The sequence below is a fragment of the Saccostrea cucullata genome, unplaced genomic scaffold (assembly GCF_032062105.1).
Source record: "Saccostrea cucullata isolate Sc308-1 unplaced genomic scaffold, CSIRO_AGI_Scuc_v1 ctg558, whole genome shotgun sequence".
NCBI classification, from domain to species: domain Eukaryota; kingdom Metazoa; phylum Mollusca; class Bivalvia; order Ostreida; family Ostreidae; genus Saccostrea; species Saccostrea cuccullata.
Window position 1 is genome coordinate 145,405 of NW_026920386.1, and position 21,338 is coordinate 166,742.

General features: G+C 33.4%; 1 protein-coding gene across 5 annotated transcripts in view; it reads right to left on the minus strand.

Moving 5' to 3' along the window:
• LOC134247940 (neuron navigator 3-like) overlaps nt 1–19,736 on the minus strand; it is a 139,918-nt gene extending 120,182 nt beyond the window's left edge. For all 5 annotated transcript variants that reach the window (XM_062730363.1, XM_062730340.1, XM_062730354.1 and 2 more), the window contains exon 1: nt 18,828–19,736. In XM_062730363.1, coding sequence (XP_062586347.1) covers nt 18,828–19,721 — 894 coding nt within the window. In that variant the 5' untranslated portion in view covers nt 19,722–19,736. The remainder of the gene's footprint in view (nt 1–18,827) is intronic.
• Nucleotides 19,737–21,338: the final 1,602 nt, after the last annotated feature.

Sequence of the window (21,338 nt, forward strand, 5' to 3'; positions counted from 1 at the left end):
TTACAAAGAAAAAACACTTATTTCTTTGACCTATTTTTTTTAGTTCTTAACAAATAATCATTTCCTGGGGGTAACATATCCCTGGCCACATGAATTTCTCAACACATCTGTATTTCCATCAAGATAAAATCGCAAACCTTTAAATCAATTCACGCCTTCAAAACAAAAAGAAAGAAAAAACTTCTGATTTCCAAAGACCTTACTTTGGCAGTGCCTTCTATGGTGAAGCAGTGGGCTAAACAATATCCTGAACACAGCTTGCTTAGCTCTGCTTCAACTAAAGAATGGCTACCTCCTACCAAAGGAAAAATACATCCCTAGGAAATTTATCTCCTTCCTTCCTTAATTTCTAAGCATTGTGGGAGATAATTTGAATGGAGATGAACCAATCACGACAAAAAAGGCTCAGTAAAAAGCTTTTCAATATCCCCAGCATTGATGTATTGCTTTTAATCATTTTGATCTTCCTCTAATTTTATGACACTCTAAGAAATAATGATCATAAACCATTTTTTCTTGTAAACTACAATGTCAATGTTCTTCTTGAAGCATATTTCAGATACTCTCTACTCTCTATAATTATAATTTTCAACAATATATTTATAAGGCATGATAAATCTCCTTTCATGTGTATTCCACTGGAATATTTCAGTTGCCTGCAATTTTTATAAATACTCCCTTGTTCTAACTCAAAAAAAAAAAATCACAAGCCTATATTCTGAAATGTCAATGTTCAATTTTTCTCAATGATATTTGTGGAATTCTGCAAATGAAACCCTTCCTAATCCTCATATCATAAAGTATTGATATCTATATCAATTTCTAGTCAATCCTAAAGTTGATCGTCCTTTCCAGGAATATGTAATCATCAAGCTATGCTTAGCTAGGCTGTGGCCTATAGTACTGATCATAGGGAAATCAGCAATTTTATGATAGATTCTATGCTTGGACACTGAACTTATTAAAATAATTTATGTTCAAGGTCACAAAAAAAATTTGTCCAAATGCCATTTTGGGGTCACAATTGCTACCCCACACCCATCCACCCCATCCCCAAACCAAAACCAAAACTTTTTTTGAAATATGAAAAACAAAAAAAAAAAAAAAAAAAAAAAAAAAAAAAAAAAAAATCATGAAACATGCCAAGAGAAATACAGGTCAAAGTTACTGGTACATCAGAAATCAACTTCAGTTAGACAATTAATTTGTAACTTTGACAGAATTAATCACTTCATCAGTTCTACCTTTCTGATATCCATTATTCCATTCTGCTCTACTTCCAGTCACCTTTCATGCAAAACTCTAGACATTTCTCACCTCGATCAGTCTCAAGCTAGATAAAGTTCAACTGATACCCAATCACAATGTCTTCATTCTGACTTGGATGGACCTTGATTTAAGCAGATGAACCTGATACAGACATATGTTATCTGTGTGTTGTTTAGAGCTTTGATGGCTTCTGTATGGATTTTTGTTCAATAATGTTCTTTTTCCCCTTTAGTTGATTGGCAGTTAATGGTACTACCATATCTAGGTGATTGCACTTTACATTTGGAATAACATGCTTTAAAAAAAATTGTCTTGCTAGAAAAGTCAATTTGAACACACATGGAATTCAATTTCATTTAGTTAAAATTATATGTATTCTTCAAAATCTACATATACAATCTAATTCTAGACCATTGCAACAAGTTTCACACATTTTAAAGACGAAAGAAGTATTTACACCTGAATTTGATGGATACAGTCAAATCTTGTTATCCTAAACTCAATAGAACTGAGAAGAAATTTCGAGACATCCAAGGAGTAATCCAGATATTAAAAGGTGAAATACATTTAAAGATAAAGGTACGGAGACTTTTGAATCATATTGACAAATCCTGTGATGGTAATTGAGATATCAGTGCTCAAGATACCAAAATTCAACAGTATCGAATAATTATTATCTGTTGCCTTCCATTGGTCAAAAGGTCACTGGACCATCATGTTTGGTCCAAAGCTCCCTTGCTTAGTCTTTGCCTAATGAATTACACCTAATAACAATATGGTGATTTTACAATTCCCCTGCAATCCCAGCCTCCAATATATCTGTAGATGGTTTCATTGGAGGGAACATCTCTATGATCGTAGATCACACATCTCTCCTCAGAGAAGCATAGCGAGTTATGAGACTTTGCTCCTTTTACTCCTGCTGCAAATTTCAGTAAAATAAAGAGGGCAATATTTATAGAGCTATTTGTGTCTATATTAATGGTTTTATGTTCATACATCAGTTGCTTATTCTGTACGTCTAAAGTGAGCTCTGTAAAATGTCCACCTTTTAAAAGCCAAATTGGATGTATTTGTAAGACAGCTAAATGTATTTACAGAAAATTTATAGCATAACTTTATGTGATTTCCCATAAAAAATGTGCTTCTAAATCAAGAATAAACTGCTTTAACATAGACAGTTTAAGGGTAATGATCTTCATTTTATTTTTTGGAGAAATTGCATCACTAATCTAATTGTCAAAACATACTCACCATCATGAGACTGTATGGAAGAGCAAATTTGGCTAGATCTATATTCATGGAACTTTTTAAAATGATATATCATATATTAAAACTTTTCTAATCAGGAGTTAGAAAAATATGATACATGTATAAACTTTAATTTCCTTTCAATAAATTCATTTATTTAAATTTTACTCTGTAACAATTGTCTTATTTGCTTAATTTCTTTCATACCAGTGGTGTCCAGTTTATAGACAAGTTTTACTGCAAATTAATATTTTTGTGAGCTTTACAACAATTCTTTAGACTAAGTATCCTTGGAAGGCAAAATCTAAACATAGGTAATCAGAGATTACAGAGCTCACCTCAACGAATGTTGTCTTTAAGTAAGGCAAAGTCACACAATTAACCAACAAAAAGTGTACATTCCAAATATGAAAATATTTAAGCAATTTTGATCTGATACTTTGCAATAGACCTACATAAAAAATTTAAACTAGTTCTTCTTCATGAAAATGTAATCAAAATCCAGCATCTGAAGCAAATTTGAGAGTTTTCATCTCTTGATGCAACATTTGTGCAAGTTTGGTTTATACAATGTTATATAAGCCTTATAGTTTTTTGGTAATAGACCTGCACCCATAACTTTTACCTGGTCTATTATCTGAAAAATGTATGTCGAATTCAGCATCCGTTAGTCCATTAGTGTGCATCCTAAGATGTTAGTCCATTAGTGTGCATCCTAAGATGTATCGTCCATGCAAGTTTGCTCATTATAGGGCTCATAGTTAATTGGAAATGAAACATGCATCAAAAACTAACATTTTCACTCATCCACAAAAAGTAGGTCAGATTCAGCATCCGAAGCAAGCCTGGTAGTATGCATCCTTAGATGTATCATCCATGCAAGATTGGTCATTAAAGAACTCATAGTTACTTGGAAATGAAACCTGCACCAACAACTTTTACCTGTTCACTAAACCAGAAAATGTAGGTCAGATTAAGCATCCGAGCAAGCCCTGTAGTGTGCATCCTTAGATGTATGATCCATGCAAGTTTGGTCAACATAGGGCTTAAAGTTACTTGCAAATGAAACCTGCATCAAAAACTTTAACCTGTTCACTCAACCGGAAAAAGTAGGTCAGATTCAGCATCCGAAGCATGCCCGGTAGTATGCATCCTTAGAAGTATCATCCATGCAAGTTTGGTCAACCTAGGGCTTATAGTTACTTGGAAATGAAACTTGCATAAAAATTTTTAACCTGTTCACTCAACCGGAAAATGTAGGTCAGATTCAGCTTCCGAAGCAAACTCTATAGTATGCATCCTTAGATGTATCATCCATGCAAGTTTGGTCAACATAGGGCTTAAAGTTACTTGCAAATGAAACCTGCACCAAAAACTTTAACCTGTTTACTCAACCAGAAAATGTAGGTCAGATTCAGCATCCCAAGCAAGCCCTGTAGTAAGCATCCTTAGATGTATCATACATGCAAGTTAGGTCAACATAGGGCTTATAGTTACTTGGAAATGAAACTTGCACCAAAAACTTTAACCTGTTCACTCAACCGGAAAATGTAGGTCAGAATCAGCATCCGAAGCAAGCCCGGTAGTATGCATCCTTAGATGTATCATCCATGCAAGTTAGGTCAACATAGGGCTTATAGTTACTTGGAAATGAAACCTACACCAAAAACTGCACCAAAAATGTTAACCTGCTCCAAAACATTAACCTGGTCATTCCTTTGCTGAAATTGCAGCATCTGAAACTTTGACTGGTACAATAAAACACAATAGAACCATCTTCCATGCATGTCTAATCAATATAGGACATAGAAGTACTTAAAAAGAAAACTGCTCCAAAAAACTTAACCTTAACCCGGGACGCCGACGCCGACACCGACGCCGACACCGACACCGACGCCGACGCCGACGCCGAGGGTATTACATAAGCTCCCCCAACTTCGTTGAGGTGAGATAAAAAACAACTGTCATTTTTCATAAGCATACATGTAGCCCAATAATCAGACTGCTATACTACAAGTATCTAACAATATTCCAAAGAATCAGAGTGAATTGTCACCAATATGCCTTATTCTGGATATGCCAGAACAACCTAAAGATTTCTGACAGCCAAATCAGATTAAATCACAAGATATTGATTGTTGTGTATCAGTGGGTAAAAGATAAGAGTAAATTATTCTGTTTCATTGGGACTTCCTAGGTCAGGAATAAATACTTCCTAGATCAATGGGGAACATTTCAAAGAGTGTAATGGACCAATAAATCAAATAGCTCAGATACAAGTGATATAGGTCAAATCACCCTTATATTTGACATATTAAGCCCAAGTTGGTGTTAACTTTTTCCGAGGGTCATAATTCCGCATAAACCACAATATCTGATTAACCCTTGAAGGCAACTGCTAAAATATTATTGTCAAGGTTAATTTTTTTCAAAAGTAGGTCAAACTCCAAGGTCAACATCAAAAAGTCAGAATGGTTGATATCAACAGGAAGGCCTAGCTTGTTTATAATAGGGTTCATCTGTGAAAGGTGAAGGCCCTAATTCTAAAGTTCAAAAAAGTCATGTCCAAGGTAAATGATGTCCAAGGTTATGGTTTTTTCAACAAGTGGGTCAAAATCAAAGTTCAAGGTAAAATTGTTTTAAAAAAATATTCATATTCATGGAAAGGATTATCACAATGAATGCCCACATATGAAGTAAGTTAAAAGCACCAATCGTTCAAAAGGGTATGGCAACAGGAAAGGTTGAAGTTGATTAAATCCTGGTACCCAATGAAAGTCATGTGAAATATGAGAGCCATAGCTTCATCCAAACAAATGTTATGGGCAATAGTTTCTGCATAGTACTCAAGACTAAACAGACAAACAGCTCAACAGACAGATGGACAGGACAAACACTATATACCTTGTATCTTTGATAACAGGGGCATGAAACCCCAACCTTTGCAAGATCCATGTTACAATATATACTGAAGTATAATCATGGTCAAAGTTATCTATAATATTTAGCACCTCATGCTTTTCAGATTTGAACTCTCGATAAAAAGTAGACAACAGTTTGTTTTTTTTTTAAAGTTTTTCATGTTTGATTTTGAAAAAGGTTCCCAGAAAAACATTGTTTAATATCTGTCAAGTGCCTAGAAATTTTCATGTGTTGATGAAATTATTTTCTGGTACTAGAGGGACATTGATGCCAGCCCTGCCACTAAATAATTCAAAAAGAGGCAAATTAAATCTTTGAAAAATGCATTTAAATTAAAAAATTTTGCATGGACTTAGTTTATTTTTAGTTGAAATGTCCTTAAAATACCTCTAGACTGATAAACAGAGGGACTGATTAAGCAAAATTCTGATCAGGTTTCCTCGCGATGGAATATCTCCCGATTTTTCTTCCTGACACGGAAATGTATTGACTGCATACAGGCAAACAATCCCACACAGATTTATAGCATCTCAGAGCAAAACATCAAACAGCAATCATTTTGCACACAGTGCATGAAGTAAATATCAATCTTAATGAAGGGAAGCATGCAAGCTTTATCCTACAGACTGCAATTAATTGTGTATTGCAGGTCTTTATGCATCCAAATATAGATTTCAGTTCTGCCCAGGAAAATGACTAAATGTCTATATTTTGACAACAATCGGATATAAATTATACCATAATGTCCATAAAACAATCTGGCTAAAGCCTAGATTGGAAAACAACCAAAATCTTCTTCAAATCAAAACAAGGATTTCAGGACTCAAAACTATGGAACGCCATCACTGCCTTATAGCATACAACTATGCATTTATTACGTCAATTTATCATTAGGCCAGAGTTTTTTTATTTTCTGTTTAACGGGAATTTTTCAGAAAAAATTGGGTCGAGGGGACGAAATAAAAATAAAAATAAAAGATCAAAATTTGTCGAGTCGGGGCCATAATAAAAATAAAACCAAAAATTGGTATGAATTTTTTTTTTCATTGCAATGTTGAAAAACGAAAGAAAACGCAATACAATTTTGTTTATAATGTATTAGGATTTCAAATATGGATAAAAAGATACAACTGCATGAGTTAATCACACTTGCACATTTTTTCTAGTATGAAAGCAAATCAATATAATATTATAATTTACATTTGTTATACAGCAACAATAATGTTGGATAAACGCAGATGACAGAAAAAACCACACTGCTCAAAATCTTACACAGGTCTTCAAGTGATCATCTAACTATTGTATAAAATTTATAAAAGTCATGATGAGAAATGTTTTAAGCTACATGTATATAATGATTTAATAGAAGTTAAAGAAAAAAAGCAGTGGGGTTGATAGCTAACTTGACAATGCTATCTTAGTATAAAGGGATAACACATTATTGAGAATCTGAATGGAAATTTGTCAGCTGAACTTTTTGATGAACAACAGCAAAGTCCTCGTGGAGGTCTTCTGAACTTGTCACAAATGGCTGGGTCTCTGCCAAGAACCGAAATCAAACTGCAAAAAAAATAATTCCTTTGTGATACTTTATTAGCTAATCAAATTCATGTAGTAAATGGTAGAAAGTAGAACAAAAAAACTATTTACATGAGATTATTTTCTTTTCTAAATGAAGATACAAACATTTTAAGAGTTTTTTCTTAGAAAAAAATAAATAACAATAGTATCGTTCTTTGCCCATTTTGCACTGAAGTATTCAATTGTCCACTTCTTTCTATCCTTACCTTTCCACAGGATATGTGCAACTCCAAATTGCAGACTCACTTCACTTGTCAATATATACCAACTCTTTTAATTCTGTAGGAATCCTAGCCTCATTTTATTCAACCAAATAGACATGGACTCGTATCTAAAATATTTTAATCATCATTTTATGTCCCTGATATAGTTAGACACGATTCATTGTACAATAAAATTTTGCCGCGAATTTTACCTCAACGTGTTATGTACCATATGTGATAAAATTAAATCTAGAATGCAAACATCTTTAAAAGAAGAAAAAACATATAAAAGTGCCAAACACTCAAAAATTTTTACAGAAAGTTTATATCAAGACAACGTCTCAAAACTTACCCCCAACTATTTGGACACATGCATTGCTCCACAGGTCAATGTGCATCTGGTGTATTTAGGTTGTCAATGTTTTAACTCCCATTTCAAGAACTTGCTTGTTTTCATCATCAGTGGATTTAAAATAACCGTCTATTAATGTCTTGAAATGACGTTCTTGCTTCTTGATAACTTGATAGAACCCGCGAAGTGTGATAAACTAGTTCCTTAAACTGGTTACGACATCGTAATCAGCAAGACGCTCGTAAAAGACTTTGATCAACACAGGCTTTGTCAAACGTTTACATGATTCTTTAGAAATAGGTGTACATCAAACCCGATTTTATTTCAAACCATCAATGAATGACACAGTCGGCGGGTATTTTAAAAATAAAAGTGAAATTGACTTCTTTTATTTTTATTCGGTATTTTGAAAAAATTGGGTCGGCGCTTCCCGTTAAACAGAAAATAAAAAAACTCTGGCCTTACGTGATGTGAACATATCTTTACTTTATGTCCATTTTTTATGGGATGATGAAAATATATCTTAACATCATGTCAATGCTGCATTACATGAAGTAAATACATCCTTTCATTATGTCAGCACTTCATAACTTGAAGTAAAAAATTCATTATGTTAAGTGATAATGTGTTTACATTGTGTTAAAACTTTATTACGTGAAATGAATGTTTCTTTACATCATTTCATTTCTTTAATATGTGAGGTCAAAATTGCATTACGTCAAGTAAATTGTGTTTTATAATTAAACTTATCATCACACGAAGTCAAAAGCCCATTCCTTTTTGAGAGTGTATATTTCTATTATATCAAAGTATTATTACGTGATATGGATTTATCTTTATTTTACGGCGAGGGCATCATGATGTGAGGTGAACACACCTTACCTTTATGTCAGTGCTTTATTACGTGGTGTAAAAAATGTATAACATAATGTGAACATATATTTATATTATATCAACACTTTATTACATTATGTCAAAACTCCATACCGTGATGTGGATATATTATAACGTTATGCCAACTCTTTCTTATGTGATTTAAAAATATCTTTATATTGTGTTAACTCTTTATCATGTGGATTCCAAGTTCATTACCTGATGCAAAAATACATTTACATTATCTCAAAGCTGTATATCTAGTATATAATAAATGTTGACGACCGTGTTTTAATGACTAGTAAGAAGGGGGGGGGGGGGTCGTGATTGATTAGGACAAATTACAGGCACATAATATCAACCCCCCTCTTTTCCTAGACATAACTTTACTATAGAAAATGTAATGTTCATTGAAACTGTACAGCCCCCCACCCCACCCCCACTTCTTGTTGAAATATAGTCCACTAAGGGTAATATAATATATCTGGAAAAAAATAAGATTGATTGAAGTTGGACCACTCTCCCCGAAATAGGATTTTCGGGCTTGGACATTTTTTTTCTTTGGCTTGTCTAGTTTTTTCGGATAAATGATTTTTTTTACTGGCTGACCTCCTCTTTCAAAAAAATGATGCTACGTCACTGGAGTTAGTATTTTTTTTTTATCATTCCAGGGCCAGAATTCTATTACAAAAATCTACCAGTCGCTCATTTAAATCAAGGTTAATAGTTCCCCCATGCTGGTTGGTTGATCTTATCTTTTTTTTTATTTATTCATTTATTTGTTTTTTGGATATAAAGTATTTGATTGCACTTAAGGGTAAAGTGCCATCAAGCAAAGTTGCATGAACACGTTGTACACTTTACGAAAAGCAAAGTGTATATCTTGCCACAGTAACTTGACATCACGGAATGACAGCTTGTACATTTTGCCACTTTGCTTTAAGGTTAGACTGTCATGTGAAACAATTCACTGACACGCTACCCTTAAATTTGTATGTAAACTGTCATGGCTGATATCGGCCATCGTATAAATGTCATAAAGAGTTGATATAATGTAAAGGAAAGTTAACACGATACAATAGTAGTGTGGGTTAATGTCATAAAGAGTTGACATAATGTAATGGAAGGTTGGCACAATGCAATAGTAGGGTGGGTTAATGTCATAAAGAGTTGACATAATGTAATGGAAGGTTGACACAATGCAATAGTAGTGTGGGTTAATGTCATAAAGAGTTGACATTATGTAATGGAAGGTTGGCACAATGCAATAGTAGGGTGGGTTAATGTCATAAAGAGTTGACATAATGTAATGGAAGGTTGACACAATGCAATAGTAGTGTTCTGCTATAAGGCAGTGACGGCGTTCCATACAAAACAGCCATGTCCATGGTGTTGTGACTAATTTTTCTCTAATGTTGTCTGGCTATAATGTATAATCACATCACTTAATTTTGTCCCTTTCACTTTCCAGAATATTATCAGTTTGTAATATATACAGAACCATAGTTTTGTTAATCTGCATTCTTAATTTTGCTTCCATAATCAATTTGCTACCAAAAAGCTTACTCAAATACTAGTTCCAAGACTTAACATATATTTAAGTATGAACTTCTTTTTAATAACAATTTCCTTGTTGGTTTTTGAGATTTTGAGATGCAAATACAGTCAAACCCATTATCTCACACTTTCAACTGATCTGGGGATGAAATATATTCAGGGTTAAATTCTTAAAAAATTATAAGTGAGGATTTTCTATATCTTTTCAACATATTCAGGTATCCAAGATATTAGTTTTCCAGGTAACAAAGTTCAAATGTATTTTTAAGGTTGTAAATTCTGCAGCATTTTTTCAGGACATTAAAATGCCTAGACACTTTCATAAAAGACTTGTTGTCAACAACCACGTCTTGAAGTTACAGATACGAGTTCCTTTACCCCTGTAGTCTAAATATACCAAAACAGCAAACAGACAACTCTTAAATTCTAAGGCTTGGGAAGGTGTGGAAAACTGATAAATTCAGGTTTCAATATGCCAACATTGCAATCAACTCAACTACAGTGCCAAGTACAAAGGTATATCAATCTAAAGCCTTGCAAGTGTTGTGTATTTTGCTGTCTTAATTTTTGTAATATGTGTGAAAAATTCCTAAATGTGACATAAAACAACAAACAATCAATCACACATGTTACATCAACTACTTTCATGGAAAACACTCATTATGTGATGAAATTTGCAAATAACCTCCAGCAATATAATTCTACACTTGACAAAATCATAAATAAATTTGTAATTTTCAGCAAAAAAAAAAAAAATAAAATGTGACAGTACAGTAATAAAACTCAGGAAAAAAAAATAATTAATTTGTTGATTTGTTCATAATATGCCTGCAGGTTTTTCAAGAGATGCCACATTCTCACTCCATTCTAACCCATTTAACTGCAGGATATGTCCTAACTAATGCAATGCTCATTTCATGACAGAAATGCATTAAACAGAAATCATTTGGCCAAATTAATTTAATTAGCAATAGTGTGTAACTTCACAGTTCTGAATTGGAATAAGAAATTTTTTTCTTAACACAAACCATTAATATCATTACACAATTTACCATTTCTATTTGGAATTTGCAACCATACGCCCTAGTTTGACTTTTATATAAAAGTTTTCTTTATTATGTCTAGTGTGCATCAATATTTTAAGCCATTTAAATGAGGTCAAATTGCATTATCGTAAATTTATAAAATATGCATCAAGCTTAAATTGTTTTTTGTGACCTACTTGTACTCATGGATGTATAATTTTGCTCGTGACTGCACATAAAACTAGTGCTTTTATATTTGTCTTCAGACGTCACAGATGCAATTAGGGAAAGTTCTGGCTTTTTCGGAATCAGGGTTAATAGCTTTATATCTAGAGATTTTATAAAGCAATCCTTTCTTAGTTGTTTTAGCAACTTGGATCTAACAAGTGTTAGAAATCAATATGCTTTTGGCATACAAGCTGTACAGTATTATATATAGAACAGTGTACAAAATTGAAGAATACATTGAAATTTTAACATTGAAGATTTTATGCAGTATTTCAAAGGGTATATTGTTGAAACAAAACAGAAAAATAGAGGTACACTATAAAGCTCACAAAATGATACTTCCCATTCCCATGTGAGTAGATTTGCTATGGGAAACCCTTAAATATCTGTGCCATAATAAAACACAAAACTTATTGCAAAGTGGCACTATTAATGAAGATTCTGTAATAAAAGTTTCATTCAATTTTATTCAGTGGTGCTATAGAAGAAGTTGCAGATAAGAGTTGGATACCTCAAATATTGTAAAAGGAAAGGCAGTGTCCATGTACATGCCTTGGTGTATATATAGGAGATTCCAAACAAAAGTCACACTGGAAAATGGCACTATGTTATAAACATTCTTTGAGAAAGACTTGTTATATCTTAATCAAGGGTATATAGGAAGAGTTGCATATAAATGATGCATGAAACTTCTAAAATTAGGAGCAAATGGAATAGCTCTCACATTCATAATTGGCTGACAATTGTACATAGATACAAATTAATTGCTTGCAGAAAATTAAAATTATTGTCAGATGCATATTATAATATTCCCATGATCTGTCACTTTGCCTTATTTAGTTTTCTAAATTCATAGGAATTAAGGATTGCATAACGATGCTAACAAGTTTTCTGTGAATTCTGGAGCATTGCAGAGTTAGTTATCGATTGTCTAGCTATTCAAAATTGATTTTCACACAAAATGTGTCTAAAGTTTTATAACTTCAGGAAGTACGAAATCCAGAAATAAAATTCTGCTGATTTTTAGTTTCAATGTGAAATGTTCCTCTTACACTAGATTTTTATTATCAGTTATAAATGAGAAAAGGATTAGATGTTACAGCTTTAATGGAATTTGTGTGATCAATAACACAATTAAAGTGATTGCAGCTACATCATAAGAAAAGGTTATTTCATAAATGGGAAACTACTCTTTTTCTCTATAAAGTGTTGAAAAGCTCTCATAAATACGTACAATGCTATAATGTTTGATAAAATACTCTTTTGAGTGTTTTCATTGATTTAGTATTAAACATAAATTTGAAGTTAAGGTCAGAGGAAATGTCAAGGTCAAAAATGTTGAGGCAGTTGAATAATTCTCACCAATATGTATCATAAGATTTGATTTACGTATCTTGAATTATAAGTTTCTTTGAACCTGAACTTAATACTATTTATGAGAAGTCTTTATCAGTTGAAATGATTTTAGAGTTTGTCACTGAAGAGTTTCTGTCATTTAAAAACATTCCAATATCATTAGATTTCCGATTTAGACATAACAAATAAATGTCATTTACAACAGCATCAAACTCCTCAAGCTACATGAGTAAGATTTGTATAATCACATTACGTTCAAATTATTTTTTTAAGAAAGAAATTTCTTTGTAAATGTGTTTGAGTTGGTAACCAGATTTTCATTACTTCCAGTTCCAAAATTCTATCTCTTAGTTGCTAAATGTCTATTGACAATTAAAAATTTAAAGAATTGGAGATGGCAAAAGAACCCCAATAATTCAAAGGTAACTGAAGTGCATGAATTATGGAACTTTCATCTCCATTTGCAAATTGCAGTGTTTGCTCAGTGCAGCTAATCAAATGCAGTGTTGCTCCAGACAATCAATCAAATGAAGTGTTGCTCTGTGCAACAAATTAAATAGGTTTTGTTGCTCCATGCAACCAGTCAAATGCAGTGTTACTGCAGATTGACAACATATCAAATGCAGTGTTTGATCCAGGCAACCAATCAAATCTAGTGTTGCTCCAGACAACCAATCAAATGCAGTGTTGCTCCAGTCAATCAATTAAATACAATGTTGCTCCAGACAACCAGTCAAATGCAGTGTTACTGCAGATTGACAACATATCAAATGCAGTGTTTGATCCAGGCAACCAATCAAATCCAGTGTTGCTCCAGACAACCAATCAAATGCAGTGTTGCTCCAGTCAATCAATCAAATACAATGTTGCTCCAGACAACCAGTCAAATGCAGTGTTACTGCAGATTGACAACATATCAAATGCAGTGTTTGATCCAGGCAACCAATCAAATCCAGTGTTGCTCCAGACAACCAATCAAATGCAGTGTTGCTCCAGTCAATCAATCAAATACAATGTTGCTCCAGACAACCAATCAAATGCAGTGTTGCTCCAGATTGACAACCAATCAAATGCACTGTTTGTTCCAACCAATCAAATGCAGTGTTGCTCCAGACACCCGCAGTGTTGATCCATGCAACAAATCAAATGCTATCATCTGGGGGTTTTGCCAAATGTTCAAGAACCAAACAACATGAAGCATGCACCAACATTAAGAGAAACACTTTTATTTGGTTAAACTACATTAATCATGTTTACATAACTTTTAAGAACAAATTTGGCCACTGACAATTATTATTTTACTTTTGTCATCATCTGAAAGCCACCTTCTCTCATTTTTCCTTCAAGAATCTATGTCAATTGATGCAAACTTAACAATTCTTCAATTGGCAACAATTACCCACTTAAAGCAACTGACAATATTGTCTAGTATGCATATAGAATCAAATACATGGAGAACTGAATTCTTCTGCCTTAAAACAATAGGTGTAAAAGCTCCTCCACCCCTTGAAATATACATCCCTTAGACAGCCTTCAGGATAATCAGTTAAAAAGCAACTTTAAAACTATTAACAAGGATAACCTATTATAGTATATTGGTATATCAAATAAGATATGAAACATTGACCATGCAAATGGTTGTCATTGACTCCAGATTCATTAACTTTATGCAGCATAGATCCCTTTGCAAACATTTATAATTCATCTCGTCTCCCATTCATTAAAGTCTGAAAAGCTCCCATAAAAAAAAGCAAATGAGTCTATGGATGGATAAGCTCTGTACAAAGGAAGTAGTTAACATTGCAAAACTGCTCCATTAATGCAGAAAGGCTAGACACCTTGTCCTAGGAAAAAACAGCAATTCCATTCATTAAATGTGCAGCCTCAGTGCATCACTGAAAGCAATCTGATGTTCTTCAATAGGACAACTTAATTTATTGGTCATATAATTAAACAAGCATTTGGTGCTTGTAAACAAATACACAAATGAAGATGAAACATTCCAAAAGAGCAGCTAGTGGTTGTTTGTAACTAAGAGCAATATTAACAACCCGACCAAGGTAAAATATCTTTCAACGTATGTTTGGCACCATTCCCTCTCTATTCACAGTTGTTGCTCTGCTATGAACCCTTGCCCTCATAATATCAATGCTTTGTCAATAAAAAATTCTTGGAAAACTTGAAAATAATGAAAAATTGTACTAAAAATCTTTTTATTTGTATCTAATTAACAGTAAAATTAATTTCTCTTAGTCTGCTATCCCTTAATTTTTTTCAACACTTAATTTTTTTCCTAAATTTTATAGAAGATCACAAGAAATCAGTCAGAACATTTGCATGCATGTGGACAAATTCTCCAAAGTCCAATTTCCTGCTTGTCAGGGAATGAATCTTGTGTTTTGCTCTGTTTGAAACAAACCCTGACTTTTTATACTCTACAGAATCATATGGTGATTGATGTATTTTTTTGTATTGTGAGGTTGGTTGTTGGACAGATTTGATTGAAAATGACAAAATAGATCAATCGAGAGAGATTGGGGGATCAAAAGTCAGTATTCCCTGCCTCTTGCCTCCATTCATCATTTATTTATTCAATGGTTGGACACTAGCTTCTGGGTCAGTGACTTTTGTACACAAGGATTTTTTTTCTTTATCATTACTTCTCATTGTTTGCCAAGAATCTAAATATCATCAGACGTGATTGCATATGGAAACTATTGTTCATATTCCAATGCAAACAGAAAAAATCTATCACTATTTGTACAAACCTATTTACATGTAGAGGAAAATTTCTAAAAGTACCCTTTGATTTTGATTTGCAATAACTGCTTGTATTCTTCAGGCATAAATCAGATCTAGGGTTTTTTTCTCTGAAATTTTCAAAGGAAAGCTATTTTCATTGAGACTTCAAGCTAGCCAAAAGAAGAAATTATTCCTTTACTCTCCAGTAGTGAAATGCATTAAAAATATGGCTGATTACAGGTTTAATATGTACATTAATGCAAAAAATAACAAACCAATGAATAATCTTTTCTGATCACAGAGGAACCACCTTGCATGATAAAAAACACAAAAAGTTCACCCAATGACAACAGATTCGCAGCAACCTCGGGAAACAGTTTGTGATCATGCTATTGGAATGTCAATCTAGACCTCAGGACAACTACACTGGAGTAGGAGTCTCAAACAACCAACAAGGGAGAGATAAACGACATGAAAATTAATAGAATTGCTTCAAATTCAAACGGCAGAAAATTCTCTGACACACATTTTACAATATTGAATTCTACTGCATCAAATCTAAACTGCAGAAAATTTTCTGACAAACATTTTTGCAATATTGAATTCTGCAAACTAATATCTTATCAATATGCTTTCTATAATCCTAGCCTTTGTGTAATGTTGAAATTTTGCAATAGCCCAAACAAGATGTAGCTGTCATCCAGCAGGCTCCATTATTGTCTCATATAGCAAAGCACCCCTCTCTCCTATTTCTTCTAGGTGTGAAGATAGTCTGATGAAATAATCTGTCAAACAGGAGCAGGATAATGCTAATGTAAATGTTAGAATTGATAAACCTGATGGGGATCTACCTCTCCCCTGCTATAAACTCTGTCAAACAAGCCAAACAGGTGTTTTCTTGTTCTGTAAGCAAATGAATTTTTTTTTTGCAGCTGAGTTTTCTGAATTTGAAGTGCCATTACAGCATTTTGAATTGACTTCATTTATTAATAGTGCTATAAACCAACATTGCCTAAACTCTTTATAATCCACTAGATGGAAGGTCTGTAGAATATAAAAATGATTTTTTTCTTCTCTCTTTGCACCTGTCTATCCTCCCCTGTCTTCACTTTTCACCTCACTCATTTTTCAAATTATTCAAAAATCTTCTAAAAAGGTAGCAGGATATGACAAAAGGGTGCATATTGGTGCTATTCAGGGGTCATTTTGGACAGGGTCAAGGTCATAAGAGGGACTTTTTTCCTGCGAGAAACACAAGATGCTGATACTTAACTTAAAATTAGGTTATGATAGAAGGATTTGATCCGACTGAACCAAGGTCATTTAAAAAGGATCAAGGACAAAGACAATGTTCAATACTCAGTAAGAATTTGTGTTTCAAATACACCCTTCTTAAAGAGGGGTGAATTACAAAAGATCAGTTCCAAAATTGGACATAAGGAAAGGAATATTTTAACTATTTACAGATATAAATTAGTTAAGAAACGTTATCTTGACAGTTTTCTTTGCAATAGCACCTTATCACCCAGTAAATTTGTGCTGATTATTGAAATGGGACTCTAAATGCTTTCAATCACCATTTATCATGTGATTAAGTCTCCAAAAAAGCAATAACCTTATCCCATTGCAGGATAATCTGTCTCCACCTTATCTTGCTATCTTGCACTCTTCCAGGATTTTTTCTCCCTCCTTTTCTGAGACTACATGGCATTTCCTTCCCACAAACAGTTCGATTTCATTCACAGAACCATGTAACACCGAGCGCTACCTTGCAGCGGAATGGTTTTTAAGCTGATTTTGCTGTTCACTGATGAAATTTAAAGCCAAATGCCTTGTAATGCTCTCAAGAGGTTATCTCTCTAATGAGCTAATGATAATTGACTTCCAATTACAAACCATGCTGTAAAAAATAATCATGGAACATTGCAGTAGGGCTGATGCTTTAAATCCCACTCGTGGAGTAGCCCCGCTTCAGAAAGCTTGACATGCTAGAGGGATCTTACACACAAAAGTTTACAATATCGCAGACAAAAAAAGCATCCTATGACATTCAGAAATCAATTTTTTATCCTTGAACTTCAGCAATATCTGCAACACAATCAATATGAAAATACTCTTTTTAATTTTATTTTTTTGTAAATAGATTGAGAGGATATTTGAGAAGCTGTGACACAATGCATCTATTCCTGATCCATTAACCTCAATAAAGAGCAGCTTCACACAAATACAGGCTTAAAATGAGGTCATGTTATGTTATAGGGTAATTCATTAATAAGAATTAAACAGGATAGAAGGATTTATAACTTTAATTTTATTTGAACCTAAGAGTATGACAGTTATAATCAGTGGTATCTATTAAAATAATTTCTTTCCCTTTTCCCAAGCAAATGAATACAGTAAAATTCGGTTTATCAATAACAAAGTCACTTGAACCTATGAAATCCCTTTGCTATATCTGTAAGACTGTAACTTGTTATATCTGTACAATAAATTCTTTAAATTCATATAGCTCAATGGAACCCAAGATAACTTTGCTATATCCGTAAATTTGCAATATCCATGTTCATATTAAACGAGTTTTACTGTACTTTTCATTTCACATGTGAGATGATCTTTTTTATGTACTCAGTTTCTGAACTCATGAAAATCAAATAATCCTACTGCGCAAAAACATAAACCATCCTATATGTGTTATTTATATTTTCAACATTTACAAAAAATTAAAGCTATTTATGCATCAATTTTTTAGTCATTATTCTGCATATTAACCCATATACCTGACCATATAATTGCTGTAACTTATTCAGAATTGTTTTCCATCAATATTTAAAATTGCACCTAATTAAAATGGATTCAAAATTGATCCATTAATATCTAAACTATGTCAGAAATGCATTCGAATTCTGCATTCTTCATCAATATTGAAAATAAACATGACCCATCTTGAGAAAAGTAAATAGACATAATCATTTAATTGCCCCATTAAAGTTGTGGGTTTCAGCATCCTTTCGTATTCTGTAAAGAGTCTCCATTTTCAAAAAAATCAATACTTTTTAATATCATTAGGAATATTTTAATCATTATATTTGACAGGATGGTCTCTCATTGTACCTTAATTCTAGTATTATTAAATACTGAATTGAGAATTTCAAAAAACGAATTCCCTGTTGTGCAAGGAAAAAACAAATTATCGACACTTTGGATGAATTAAAGAAAAATACCAGAACCTTGAAGGAATATAAATCATAACTGTTGACTTGCCAACACATCACTAAATGCAATGGATTGGGCAAAATCCATTAAAATACAAAGAGGGGGTGTAATATTAAAATGCGTGGTTTTTATGAAGCCACCAATTTTTACTTCCATCAATGCATTGTGACAGATATCCATTATTAAAAGAGGCCAACTTTTCAATAATTATTTTGATCTCATCTCCTGAAAATCTATTAGAAAAAAATACTTTACCTTGACTTTCCCCTGAATCTGAACATCCACACTAGCAATTTTGCTCACTTTGTCTTCAATGGCAAGTGATGGCATTTTATCCACAGGAACTTTTTCCTTTAATTGTTCCTCTAAATCTCCACCTGGAATTTCCACTACACTTATCACAGATACATCACTCTTACTTTCGGCAGAGGTTGACACCGAATTAGATGCGGATGTAGATGAGGCAGTCGTCTCAAAACCCAAATTATCATCCACAGTGGCACTGACACCATCATAATTTCCACTATCCATACTTGAAAAACTTATTAAACTTTCACATATTTTACTAACACGTGAGGACTTTGACACTGGGGTATCAATGAAATCCGACTCCATAAATATCTCACTTTTATCCATGTTGGAGCCATCCGACTCTATTCCAGAATCGTGTTTCTTCACCAGAGAGGTGGACATTGGATCCGCCACCAAGTCTTTCTCACCTGTCTCCATTGGCGAGTTTTCATCATCATTCACCGGTGATTGGTCAGAATCTGCCTTGCTCTCGGTGGGAGATTTATCACTAATTGGAGACAATTTGTCAATCCTGGAAGCAGACGACACCTTGCCTCCGGACACCTTTCCTCCAGATACTTTCCCACTGACAACTTTAGATCCAGCAGACGTCACTTTGGTGCCACTTCCTGTCTGTCTAGAACCTGCGGAAGTTTTGGTCGTGGTTGAACTTTTTGGATCACCGTCTTTGGAGGCCAGTTTTGTGGTTCCAGAGAGATAGGACGTTGTGGTGAACCTTTCAGACATTCTTGTTCTCCCGGGAGTATTACGTCTAGTGGCGGATGTGGATACTGGACCACTTTGCCCACTTTTAGACTTTTCACTCCTTGAAACTGGAATTTTAGTTTTCTGCGACATTTTGTCTTGGCTATACTTTAAGTGCTCCTATCAAATACCGGAATAAATTCCCTTCCATTAGATTTCTTTAAAAAATTCAAACAAAATTGCTAAATCCTACATATACATGATTTTGCTGTTTACTAATGCGCTTAATTTCCATTAGAAGTAAACAATTTGTGCCTTTACATTCCATGCTGGATTTTGAAAAGGTTTTCATGTCCACGAATTAATCATACTTAAAAGTTGTCTCATCCTCGATCACTTAAAAGAAGCGTATCTCCACATACATATGTATTAGTCGCTTATATTTGAGTTCTCACTCGGCTTCATCCAATATGCTTTCTATATAACTTCAAACTGCAGCAGAGAAAAAAAAGACAGCCTCAGCAACTCTGGATCAATACCATTGTTTTGTTGAGAGAGAAAAAAAAACATATCTATATCCAACTATTTTAATCTCTTGACACTGAGATGGCAGTTTGAAAAAAATGAAATAGCATTCTAATTGTTTTTTAAATGGAAATCAATTTCTTGACCATCCCATAAAATTTTCTCTGAATATAAGCCTTGGAATTTTCCATCACCATAACCATCTCTCTCTGCCATTCCAGTCTATATTGTCCAACTTTTTCATTTCAGACTCTGATGCAATGCTGATCACAATAGGAAAACCCCGACAGAGGAAAAAAATCCATGAATTATTATCAATCGGGCATTATAAGGTACGCTCTCCACAGCATACCAATAAATAATCGCAAAAGCTGCAGAAAACCTGTAGATTTGAAAGGAGCAGTACTGTGATCTTGAATCAATGAAATGCCAATAAATTGATACAGTAAATGTGGTATGCTTAATGATAAACAAAGATTGCTCTGCTTAATTAGTTACCACTCTTGTTTGAAGCCCTGTTTCTCTTGTTCAAAGTTTTTCTGCTTTTCCTCCTCTTGCGAGAAAAAAAAGGTTCCAGAGCCAACATTACAAAAGAGGCAAAGCATGGCAAACAATCAAATGGGTTTTTTACATGTTATTTTTCAACAACCTGTCAATCTTTTGTAGTTCCATCTTAATGAATAGAGTATTTGTAAAATTAAGTGCCATTATTTTCCACATACCGTTATTATTAATATGGCACCATTCCTGAAATATCCTATCTAATTCATGTTAACTGCTATATAGCAATAATCTTTCAAGCACTTGAACATAAAAGTGTTTACATATATTAACTGAAATTATAAAATGAAATCTTTCTTTTAAAGCTCCATTATTTTCAATCAATGAAGACATTATATTCTTACTAAGCAGAGTCCAATTCACATTCTTCCTTTTTAAAAAAATTAACCGATATGTCTCACCAAAAATGATTTTCTTAATCATGAAATAAATAATAACCCTGTAACTTCCTATAAAGTACATATTTATTAGACATCAAGTAATGATTTTCCTATAATCGAAAGAAATTATGAAATATGAACTCCAAGAATCTATTTTACCCTTGTACAGTGTATATCAGGGTTCACATTATGATTGATCAAATGAAAAAGCCCTGAACCAAATCAAAGTTTCTGAGATTCACCAGACGAGTCCCTCATTCCAATATCTATCACTGGTTCATAATATTCAGATAATTCTGATGAA